Source organism: Cervus canadensis, chromosome 13, assembly GCF_019320065.1.
Source record: "Cervus canadensis isolate Bull #8, Minnesota chromosome 13, ASM1932006v1, whole genome shotgun sequence".
In the NCBI taxonomy this organism is placed as follows: domain Eukaryota; kingdom Metazoa; phylum Chordata; class Mammalia; order Artiodactyla; family Cervidae; genus Cervus; species Cervus canadensis.
Window position 1 is genome coordinate 31,037,328 of NC_057398.1, and position 12,158 is coordinate 31,049,485.

Genomic DNA, 12,158 nt, shown 5'->3' on the forward strand with positions numbered 1-12,158 from the left:
CACCTGGCCTGGCAACCTCATCAAGGGTTATTCTGGCTCCTGAAGGGCCTCCCTGGTGCAGCACTCCCACTTTATCCCGCTAGGTGGCAGCAGTGAGGGCACTGCTTCTCTCCAGGCTTCAGGGGCCCAGTCCATTGTTTCAGGACCTCCCTTTGGGATCGGTCCACCCCCTTAAACCCTCAAGCGGAGAGAGGAGTCCAGTGGAAGACCCGCCAGGGGTGGTCAGGTAGGTGAAATGCTGATTTAGCCTGCTGCTTCTTCGGACAATAATAGTGAAACAGTGTGAGGCAACCTCATTTAACCCCCACAGAAATCTCTGTGTGGAAGGGAATATGAAACCCATTTCACAGATGTGAAAACTGAGGACCCAAAGAGGTTGATAATGTGCCCAGGATCCCACAGCGAGTAGACAGTGGCACCTGGGCTACCTGCGTCAAAGATTTGGGGGTGATCTGGCCACCACACCACCCTGTCCCCTGCCCTCTCCTCTAGGACCTTCTCAGAGAGGCAAGTCACCCCCTTCTGTCCTCCTGCCTGGGTAGAGGAGACCCCTATGACTCTCAAGGTCCTGGAGGCTCAGGGATAAAGTTGCCGGCCTGGGAGTCCACAGTTCCAGGGACAAGCACCGGGCCTGGCTCCACCCCACAACCATCTGCCCCCTCCCAGGGAGGCCTCTCCAGATAGAGGGGGTCTCTCACGTGGGCTGGGGGTTACAGAGCTTCACTGGGAGAGGCACCTGCATAGACCACTGGTACCTTCCCCTCCCTGGACCCCCGCATCCACACTTGCCACACAGGAGCTTCACTAGCTGATTTCTAAGGCCTGGTTTGTGCACCTCTTCGGGCCGCTGAGAGTTGGAAGCAGGGCTTTGTCGCGGCTGCTCACGGAGTGAGCAGGTCTGGCCTTCAGCGCGGAGTTTCCCAGGAGTCTCTTCCCGGTGTGAGGGACCCCGCCGCGGGCCCTTTCGCCTCTGGTCAAGGCCTTGCAAGGACAACCTAACCAGGTAGGCACGGGAAACTCCGGGGACCGACAGTCCGGGACGCCGGGGTCCTGGAACTCTCCGGGGTCCTCCTCCTTCGGGGCCGGCAGAGGAGCAGCTGCAGTCGGGCGATCGGGCGCAGTCGGACTCCACAGTCCAGGGGGAGGTTGAGGTTTCGGGATTCGGGACGGGACGGGACGGGACGGGTCGGGACGGGACGGGTGGGGGGACAGAAGATGGCTCCACGGGTGGGGGGACAGAAGATGGAGCTCCGACCAGGGACGCAGAGACTTCTCACCGGCGCCAAGACAGGGGTCCAGGCCGCGGGGAGAGACGCGTGCCTAGCAGCGGACCCTCCTACCTTCTTGACTCCGGCGGCCGCTTCCGCGCACCTCTGCCTGGAGGAAACTTTTCTCCCACTCCCCGCCCAAGGCGCCCCCCACCCCCCCAAGCACTTCCTCGGGAACGTCCCCTCCCCCAAACCAGCTCTCCCGGGGCACTGGGCGCACCGGTAACCGGGTCAGAACCTCGAACCGCTTCGCGTGCCATCCGGTTACCGTGGCAACACCATCCGGCGGCGCCCGGCGGTCCAATCCGAGCCCGCGGCCTCTCTCGAGCTTTTCCCAAGGTGGGGACCGGGACGAGGCCAGAGCTGGGGAAGGGGCGGCCGGGGCCCCGCCTGCAGTGTCGCCGCGGCCGGGCACAACCCCGCGCGGAGAGGTGGGCCACCGCGAGGCGCGGCGGGCGGCAACCGGCAGCCGGGGCCGGGCAGGGGGCTCGGGCTTCAGTTCGAGGGGCGGGGGAGCGGGTGACGTGAGCCGGGCCGGGCGGGCGGAGTTGGGGCCCGCTCGGGGAGGCGGGGGCGAGCGCGCGGAGAGGCAGACGCGCGGAAGGAGGCGGCCGAGCGGCGCTGGCGGCTCTGCGGCGGGCGCGGTGGGCGCGGGCGGCGGGGCCCCGGGATCCCCGCGCGCCTCCTCGGCGCGGCGCCGCCGCCGCGCGTCCCCACGCCCCGCGCTCCACGGCGCCCTCGCCCCGCGCGCCTCCCCCGCCCGCCTCCTGCCGGCCTCCGGCGCCGCGTCCGTCTGCGGAGCGAGCGCTCAGACGGAGCCCCCGGCCAACTTGAGCGGCGCCGAGCGGCGGCGGAGTCCCCGGCAGAGCCCCCCAGTCGGTGGCGCGCGCAAGGGAAACGCGTCCGCCAGCGTCGCCGCCGCCCGCACCCCCGGACCTCGCCGCCCCCTCGGCGCGGGGCTCGGGCCGGATCGAGAACCGCGCCGCGAGACACGCACTGTGCGCGGCGGCGCCGCCCGCCTCCCTCTTCGCTGCTCCGGAGGACGAAGCCGCTGCTACCAGATCCTCGTCGCGCGGCCGCGGCGCCGGAGTGCGCCCCTCCCGGGCCGGCAGCCGGCTCCCTCACCTCACCGCTGCCTTCGCCGGGTCGCCCCCGGGGGGTCGCGAGCCCTACACCCGGGCCAAAGGATGTGCGCCCCCGCGGGCCGCCCCGCCTGAACCATGCGCCCCAACGGCGGCGGCGCGCCGGCCGGCATGGAGCCCCGCGCGGCCGCGCTCTGACTCGCTCTGCGCCCCGCGGCCGGCGGGCGGCGGGCGGCGGGCAGCGGGCGGCGGCGGACCGAGAGCCGGAGACCGGCGCCGCGGGACGGAAGCGAGCGGGCGCGGGCGCCGCGCAGATGGCCGGGGCGAGCGAGATCTGAGGCTCTGCTCCCCGAAACGTGACCATGTGGATTCAACAGCTTTTAGGACTCAGGTGAGCGACCCGGCCAGCACCGGGGTGCGTGTGGGCGCGCGGGTGCGTGGGTACCGAGCCGGGCTGAAACGGCGCTTTCCTGTGTTGCGAATAAAGCGAACCCCTCTCTGCTCCTGCGAGCGGCCAGCCGGTGCCCCGGGATCCGGGTCGGGGCGCTGCTCCGGAGCTTGGAGCCCCGGAGCCCCGCTGGCAGCGACCGGCTGTCCCGAGTTCCGCGTGTCCGGGTCGGGGCGCCCGGCCCATTTCTCCCGGTTCTGGGGCCGGCCGGGCGCGCCCGCGGCTCCCGGCGCCAGCAGCGCAGTGTCCTGGCCGGCCGCCCCGGCGCGCCGCCTCTTCGGGGCCCAGGGGAGGCGCGGACCGCTGGGCGCGGCGGGCTGTGGACCTAGGGCGGGGGCCGGGGCTGCCAGGGAAAGCCAGGGGGCTCCGAATCTGGCGAGAGCTCGGCTGGCGGAGTTAGAAGAAACCGAAACCTGATAGCCGCGCAGCCCCTCTTTTCCCCTTCCTCGGGGCCCCGGGGCTGAGCAGGGGCCTCCTGGGCTCCCAGCTGCCGATCCAGCTGTTTGCCGGTGACCTCTGGGCCCGACGGGCGCGCACAGCTGGCGGGCAGCTGGGGCCGGAGACGTTGAGGCTCTGGGGGAGCGCGGGAGGGCACCCTTTCTCCTCTAAGGGCAAACACCCTCCAGAAACGCCCTGGGGATTGCCTTTGTCCCGGATTCCAGGGCTGGTTGAAACCGGGGGTTCGAGCTCGATGCTCCCAGCAGGGGTACCCAAGAAGACCCTTTGGGGCAAACTTTGCTTGCCTGCCACGGCGCTCGGGTTTTAGCCCTGCTAGGAGCCAGTCGGACACACTTGTCCCCTTGGCGGGGCAGACGGGCTCCGATGCGTCGCCCTCCCTCCGGGGTCTCGGCGGAGCTGGTGCGTGTGGGTCCCGGGTTGCATCGGAGAACTGGAAGGACGCAGGCGGAGGCTGCAAGAGCCAGCGTGCGGTTCTCGAGTTTGTCCACTGGGATGCACTGCATTCCCGCTTTGGGGAGAAAGGGGCCCGGTCGTCGCCGGAGCCTGTGCCTGAGCCGCCCCCACCGCCAGCCGATAAAAGCTGGGGGGAGCGGGCTGAGGGGGGAATCGAGTGCGCGTCCTGATTTTGAGAAACTGGGAGAGGACGGCGTCCGCAAGGCGTCTCCTAGCTACCCTTGATTTATGAGACGATTCTCCAGTCCCGGGGCAAAGCCTGTTGGAAACATCTAGTGAGAATTGTCCAGTGTTATCCTTGGTCTTTTTCTAGAAAGCGGCGTTTCTTGTCTGGGTGGCCGGGTCGTGTTCAGCGGCCTGGGCTTTAATAGGTTAATAGTGAAGCGGGTTGCTCTGGATATTGGCTCAGCCTGAATCGATGTCCCGTGCTTAGACTAGATAAGGTTTAGGCTCAGCCGCTCTGGGACAGACTCCATGGAGCGTCAGGGCAGCTCTGCCCGAGTGACCCCTTCCAGGTGCCCTCGCCTCTGCCTGCCGGGTTTCAGCCAGACTCCAGAGCCTTCTGAAAGATCAAAGGGGTCCCCCCTCTTTGGGAGAGGGTGCTCCTTCAGCTCCCAGACACCTCCCCAGCTGCTGTCTGGCACTGCCTTCCTGATTGACTGCCTGCAAGTTATTTGAACCGTCTTTCTTTATTACTAACTTGCTAGATTGAAAGATTAGTATATTTTGATAAAGAGAAAAGAGAATAAATATTACGGGAAAAAAGAACCTCTCTGCTGGTTCAGAATTCACTAAAACAGTTCATCTAATGCATCCCTGAGTGAGGTCTACTTGGGGTTTTGCTTTAGGAAATAGTTCTGTTGGTGATTTTGAAGTTTGACCTTTTGTTTTTTTCCCTTCAGTGTTAGCACAAGAGATTTTCTGTAAATGCGCCTCTGAGGACCGGCTGTCGCCTCTCGGGGAGGCTGGCAGGAGAGAGCTCTGTCATGTCTGAAAGCCATCCCCTGGCCGGCTGGCCAGGAGAAGGGGCCGTGCTTGGAGGGTCTGCGTTTCTGCATCTCACCAGGCACAGCCTAACAGTCAGTGAAAGCCAGGGATGGCTTGCCTGGGACCTGCTAATGCGTTTTTCCTTGAAGGCAGTCCATTACCTCTGCTCCCAAGCCCCTCCATGGCTCCCCCAGGTGAGCACCAGGCATTGTGCTGCCCGGCTTCAAGCCTGGTTGGGTCAGGCAAGCGTAAGACATGGGGCCCAGGTGACGGGAGATGGCCCTGGGCGCGATCTGAGTGAAGACTCTCAGCTCTGGCTTGTGAGACAAAGTCTGGGCTAGGATTTCTGCTTCTGCAATGGAAAGGAGCTGTGCGTGGTGCCTTTTCTTCCGAGGAGGAGGAGGAGGAGGAACAGATTGAGTGTTTTGGAGCTGTTTTTATGCCTTTTTGGTGGTGGTTGTAGCAGAGCTCCAAAGATACCTTCCATCCGCGCAGATAAAGGTATCTTTTGAAGGTGGCCTCGGAGCCCTGCCAGCTGCGTCCGAGCTCGATCTGGGAGCAGCTTGAAGGGGATGCTTACTCAGCAGGCGGCGCAGATTTTAGAGTTCGGCTGCCTGCTTGTGAGTGGCCTCTGAGGCCACAGCCCTCCACGCAGCAGCTCTATCAGGGGCTCGGAGCCTGCAAAGCACTTGCCAGGTGTCCTCAGGGGCGCAGTGGCTGACCAGCACCAGGCTCCTTGCAGGCCTGGTGCCTGTCCTTCTGCCTGTTCTTCCAGCCTCAGGTTCTGTTGCCCATTCTGTTCTGGAGGCCCTGGGTGTGCCTGCGGTGGGGGAGGGACTCTAGCAACATAAGATGACTCTTCTTTCATGGGGGTTCACACAGGTCCCCGCCAGCCACACGGTACCGTGTTTGGGCCTCTGTGCACGGTCCCAGTGGCTTGGTTGTCTCCATTGCTGCCTGTAAAGTCCTCCAGCAGCCGGGGCCCCGCAGCTGGGCTTTAGAAGACCAGGTCAGAGGCCCTGTCCACAGACGTCACCCTCCTGTTCAGTCTTGGTTCTCACCCACTTCCAGCTGCTGGCACCAAATCGATTACCACTGGAGCCCCTCGAGTGTCAGTGGCTGTGATACTCATCCAGGACAATATTGCTGGAATAAATCATCATTTTAGGAGACAGCTCACATCTTTTCTGCCACGTGGGTGCATCTCCCCCCACCACTCAAAGCTCCCCCACCCCCCAGGGGACTCACTGTCCAAGCAGAGGAGGGGGCAGTAGGCTCCTCCGAGCCAGATGATTGATTTATTCTTTGGTTGATTTATTCTAATCACCTGCTTCTTCTTCTTCTGTGCATCAAAGAGGCCAGTAAGTGGGGAGCAGGGCACAAGCTGAGACAGCTCCTCTCCTCCCCGAGATGTCTGTCTCCCAGTCCCTGGAGAGAGAGCCGCTGTCTTCCCCATGCATCCTGCATCCTCCTAGCCGGGTCGCTCAGGCGGCTGTGGGAACAGCGGCATCCCATCCCCCTTGTGGTCCCCAGCCCCCCAACCCAGACACCATCAAGGTGTTTGGGAGGTGTGGGCTGGGTGTGCTTCTTGAGTTCTTCATCCCCCAGCCATTGTTTGGGGAAACCGCAGGGTGCACAGGGCACGTGGGTCAAAGCTGCACCCTGGGTCACGATGAAGTGGGCAGACACCAAACCCCGACCCGGCCGACCACTGCCGAGCCTCCCAGAGGCCCGGGCTCCTGTCTGGGGTTACGTAAGAGTCATCTGCTTTCCAAACGTAGTTGCCAAGTTTTCTTCAAAGGGCTACAACTCAGTAGAGACCAAATTGATGTAGAGATTAGCTTGGAAAGCCAAATATATCCTTGATCTAGATTTTCACGTTTGAAGTCTGGCTCGAGAGGGTTTCTCCTGCCCGATGCCAGTCAGCCAGGAGGGGGAGGCAGGAGGAAGACTCACTGGGGCTACAGCAAACAGACCCTGTGGCCCCCGACTCAACTCTCTCTCAAGTCCCCCCTTCCAGGAATTCAGAGGAGCTGGTGCATCAGGAGGCCACCCAGCGGGAAGTGGTGGTTACATAACTCAGATTAACTCAGTTCGTAGAAAGTCAGAGGCTGCAGTGTTCCCATGTCGGAGCTCTGGGAGCCCTTGAGTCCTGGCTTCCCCAGCGGCCATCCATATAGAGCCTGGATTGTTTCTGGCTGCTTGGAGGAGTCTGCTCTGGTCCCCTGTTGGGAGCAGCACTCTCTACCAGCAATGAGCCAGGCACAGTAGGGTGCTTCTTCAGGGCCGCTTCCAAAACCCCTTCCAGAAGAGCATGCAGGACCCATCCCCTACTGCTGCTGCTGGTGGGTGGGGGGGAGTGAGCTGGATTGTCTCCTAGCAACCTCTGAACCAGCGGAGTTAATTGGGATGTCCCAGCAGGCACAGTGAAGTAGCCAGGTGATGAGTGATGTTTCTCTGAGGATGCTAAGAGGCTAGAAGCCCCCCATTCATCTATGGGCATCTTCATGCCTCCAACATGACCCAAAGAGAGCTCGGAGTGGAGGACAGTGGGAATGGTGGCATCCATTTTGCCCTTGTTGGCCCTGACCCACTGACCTGGGCACCATCAGAGTGTCATGTGCTGGCAAAGAACAGGGTCCTGCTGCTGTACCATGGGAGACTAGGGAATCGGGGGGCCAGGAGGGATCAGGGGGCCAGGGGAGATCGGGGGGGGGGCTAGGCTGGAGGGACTGGGGATTGTATTTGCATCTCCATCCCAGACATGCACTCTGAAAGAAGCTATTACCTTCTTTCTTTCTCCCCTCCCACCCAAGACAAGGTGGGTGGCAGCCGTGCTGGGTCCATCTGTGCATCAGCTTTCCCCACACGCCGTTCACGTGCTGATTCTGTCCACTCTCTGTGGCTTTTGTCATTGGTGCACTTTCTCTTGGGTGGTCAGCCAACAGAGCCCACTGTCTCTGCTCTCTTGCCATTTCCAGCCCAGAATGGGCAGTGGCCTGGACTATGTGTCTGCTGAGACCGCCTGCCGGAGTCCCCAGCAAGTCCGTGTTTGGGCCCCATATGTGACCTCAGGGGTTTCAGCTGGCACTGGGGCCTCGGGGGGTGTGTCTGCCGGGGGTACTGGTGCACTTGTGCTCAGGCTTCCGGGGGTGTGCTGGAGAGCAGCCCTGGTCTCTGGCTGTGGGTGATGAGGGCAAGGGCCGTCTCATCCTTCAGCACCTCTTGAGAAGTGTGCCACTACTGTGTAGATGCTCAGGAGCTCTCTCTTGAATGAGTAAACTTGTCTGCCTGGCCCAGTGCCCATGCTTTGTCCAAGGGTTGCCCTTGTAGTTACTCGGCCTTGACTCTAAACTAAGACCCAGGAAAGGAATGCACAGCCAGAGCCAGGCTTAGGTGGAGACTCTCTTCAACCCCACTTACTGCTGCTCACAATCCCACCATTAGAGATTCATTCCTTTGGCTGAGAACTTCATCACAATTGGAATGCAGGCATATTCAGGAAAAACTATCTGAGCTACTGATCTGATAATAACTGAAAGCACTGGTTTTCAGTTATTATCAGTTCAGTAGGAGTGAGAGCATCCAATTTTTAACTTTCTGAGAGGAAAGGTGAGTGTAGAAGAAAAGAGAACAGGAAGGCAGGCGGCACAGGCTGGCAGTGGGAGCTAAGGTGCCACAAGGGAGGTCTGAGAGACGTGGGGTACAAGTTGAGGGCAAAGGGCAGACTCACTGGCCGTGCCATGGGCTGAGGTCTCCCCTCCACTGGACTGTCTTGGGGGAGTAGGGACAGTTAATGTGCCTACTAGGGATTAGTGGAAGACAGGGCCAGCGCATCTGAAAGAGAATATTCTGATCAGTATAGGAGTGCAGGTGGGCAGCTGGAGGATGTTGAGGAATGTTAGTGACACATAGACACCTTAAGCCATTTCTGTTCCTGTCTTAAATGTGAGCTGTGAAATTGTACTGTATTTGGATAAAATATGCACGCTTTTTTTTAAAAATTGAGGTATAATTTTCATAAACATTATATTAATTTCAGGTGTATAGCATAATGATTCCATACTTGGATACCTGTGAAATGAGCAAAAACAGTAAATCTAGTTAACATTTGTCACCATACATAGTTACAGAATTTTTTTCTTGGGGTGTTTCGCCTTGGGTTTATCCTGTTTGGGACTCTCTGGGTTTCTTGGACTTGAGTGGCTATTTCCTTCCCCATTTTAGGGAAGTTTTCAGCTATTATCTCCTCGAGTATTTTCTCATGGCCTTTCTTTTTGTCTTCTTCTTCTGGAACTCCTATGATTCGAATGTTGGGGCGTTTCACATTGTCCCAGAGGTCCCTGAGGTTGTCCTCATTTCTTTTGATCCTTTTTTCCTCTCTGCTTCATTTATTTCCACCATTTTATAGAATTTTTTTCTTATGATAAGAACTTTGGTGGGGGGGATAAATTAAGAGGTTGGGATTAACATATATACACTACTATATAGAAAATAGATAGTCAACAAGGCCCTACTGTATAGCACAGGGAACTATACTCAGTATTTTGTATTAACCTAGAAGGGAAAAGAATCTGAAAAAGGATATAGACAGATAGATGCATAGATAGTTGTTTAGTTACTCAGTCTTGTCTGACTCTTTTGTGGCCCTGTGGACTGCAGTGTACCAGACTTCTCTGTTCATGGGATTCCTAGACAAGCATACTGGTTTGGGTTGCTGTTGTCCTTCTCCAGGGGATCTTCCTGACCCTGGGATCTCACCCACTTAGGCTGCATTAGCAGATGGATTCTTCACCATAGAGCTATTGGGGAAGCTTCCTAGATGGAACTTTATGTATATATCTTTGCTGTATACTTGAAACTAACAAGACAGGGTAAATCAACTATAATTCAATTTTAAAAAGAAATTAAAAAACAAAACAAAAAAGAACATTTAAGATCTACTCTCTCAACAACTTTCAAATATGTGATTCAGAGAACAGACTGGTGGTTGCCAGAGATGAAGGGTGAGGGGTGAGGGGTGGGGAGTAGGTGAAAGGGTGGACGGGTCAAAAGGTACAAATTCCAAGAATAAAATAAGTCCCGGGGGTGTCATGTGCAGCTTGACACTGTAGTTCAGGAAACATATCTGCTGTAAATGTCTGTATAGCACAGAAAAATGTCCTGATCTCTGTTTTCACTTGTATCTTTCATTGAGTTTGCTCCTCAGTTTCTGAGTGCCTGGGCATGCCCAAACAACCCCAAGTAGATGCCGTGCAGACCCAGAAATGAGTGGATTTCTCCTCTTCAAGACTCCTCACTCCAATAATGGGGGCGGGCAAATGAGGGGTAAAACATCCTTATTGGGGTGGAGAAGAGCACTGTCCAATAGAAATATAACACGGGCTACATTCGTATTTTGAAAATTTTCAGTAACCATATTAAAAGAAAAATGTAATAGGTGAAATCAGCTTGAATGATATATTTAATTTTTCAGTATATGCAAAATAGCATTTCCATGTGTCATCAGTCTAAAACAGGATTAATGAGGATTCCTTTTACATTCTTACCCTGCTCTGAGTCTTGGAGATCAGGAGGGCAGTTTACTTTCGTCTCTCCCTCTGGACTGGCTGCATTTGGGGGCTCACATTGGACACTTCCGTATGGAAACTCAGAAGTGAGAAAAGCAAGTGTTTGGAGACTGCCCCCTCCCCAACCACTGTGTCATGTTGGCACCATTGCTCCATTAGTAAGAGCTCCGAGGAGGGCCAGTCTGGCCAGCAGCCCTCCTGATTCAACAGCGGGCATTTGCTGATGCCAGCTCTGTGCCGGGTTGGCGCCAGGGCCAGAGACAGAAGGATGAGCTGGAGTGGGGGCAGTGGCTGCTGCTGTTAGGGGCCCTCGGCTTGGAGAGGGAGGTGGGCTGTGCTAGCAGGTCCTCCATACCTACGATACCATCAGGGGCCCCCCCACCAAGCTGTTAATAAAATGCTTCTGGGGGCTTGAAGAGGGGATGGCAAAACTGTTCCTTTGTAACAGAGGTGTCAGAGGCTAGGGTCAGCTGATGCAGAGGAGAAAACCAATGAAAGAGCCTAGTGAATACAGAAGCTGTGTCGCCCGCCAGAAAGGAGAGCTGACACCCAGGAGGGGGCATTCCCCCCGCCCCTCTGCCAAGTGTGCCCCAGAGCCAGTGCCTGGAGTGAGCACACCCTGGGGGACAGACCTCCTGGTGGGCCCGTCTCACGCCAGCAGTGTACATTCACGGGATCTGTCCTGGTGGGGGCCTCCATCCTCCGCCCCGCCCCCCAGCACTTGTCAACAGTGCTGAGAGTCGTGATACCCAGGCCCATGGGAGGTCGAGAGATGGGGAATCACCAAGGCCTGGTTTCATTGAAGATTTTAGGAACATTTTTGTAGAAACAGGTGTGTGTGTGTGTGTGTGTATGGTGTGGGTGGTGTGTGAGTGGAGTGAGCATGTCTCTTGGGGAGTTTATGTGGGAATGTATTTGGGGAGTTTAGGGGCTAGTGGGCATCCAAGCACTTATCAGGAATTCCAGCTCCAGGTGAAGAGATTAGTTTTTAAACAAAACTCCTCCTGCAGGAGGGAATTTGGTGTGTTCACAGAACTGACGATCTGGATAAAGAAGCCTGAACAACCACATCAGAATCTGGCTTCTGACAAATGCTGAGAGAGACAGCTGACTCCAAGGGGGCTGGTGGGCAGCTGATCAGAGCTGCGCAGGTACAAGGGGGCTCTTGAGCAGTTTGGGGTCAGGGCCCTTGCAGTGACCAGCCCACCCTGGGCTTTCAGGGTACACTGATGGGGAACACGCTAAGTGTAAGACCTTGGCTCTGGGCACACTTCCGGGCAGTGGGGTGTGATCTGGGAAGGGACTGCACTTTGCTGAGGTGCCCTGAGTGGTCATTTGTAGTTACCTGTTCTTGAGTATTAAAATAAAGAGTTTGTACTGCGGGGCAATTCCACAGTATGGGAGCTCTGTCTATATTAAATGGTAAACTCTTTGAGCTCTGAGACAACTCTCTTTTTGATACATCTAGATCTTTTTTTTTCCCCACTTATTTTTATTAGTTGGAGGCTAATTACTTTACAATATTGTAGTGGGTTTTGTCATACATTGACATGAATCAGCCATGGATTTACATGTATTCCCCATCCCGATCCCCCCTCCCACCTCCCTCTCCACCTGATCCCTCTGGGTCTTCCCAGTGACCAGGAACCAAGCACTTGTCTCATGCATCCAGCCTGGGCTGGTGATCTGTTTCACCATAGATAATATACATGTTTCGATGCTGTTCTCTCGAAACATCCCACCCTCGCCTTCTCCCACAGAGTCCAAAAGTCTGTTCTGTACATCTGTGCCTCTTTTTCTGTTTTGCATATAGGGTTATCGTTACCATCTTTCTAAATTCCATATATATGTGTTAGTATGCTGTATTTGTCTTTATCTTTCTGGCTTACTT

General features: G+C 57.1%; 1 protein-coding gene across 2 annotated transcripts in view; it reads left to right on the forward strand.

The window, feature by feature from the left end:
* Window positions 1-2,566: 2,566 nt before the first annotated feature.
* The window catches only part of AJAP1 (adherens junctions associated protein 1), a 128,576-nt gene continuing 118,984 nt past the window's right edge, over window positions 2,567-12,158 (forward strand). The window contains exon 1 of one of the 2 annotated variants that reach the window (XM_043486178.1): window positions 2,567-2,741. In XM_043486178.1, coding sequence (XP_043342113.1) covers window positions 2,713-2,741 — 29 coding nt within the window. In that variant the 5' untranslated portion in view covers window positions 2,567-2,712. The remainder of the gene's footprint in view (window positions 2,742-12,158) is intronic. The other variant, XM_043486177.1, reaches the window with a different exon arrangement.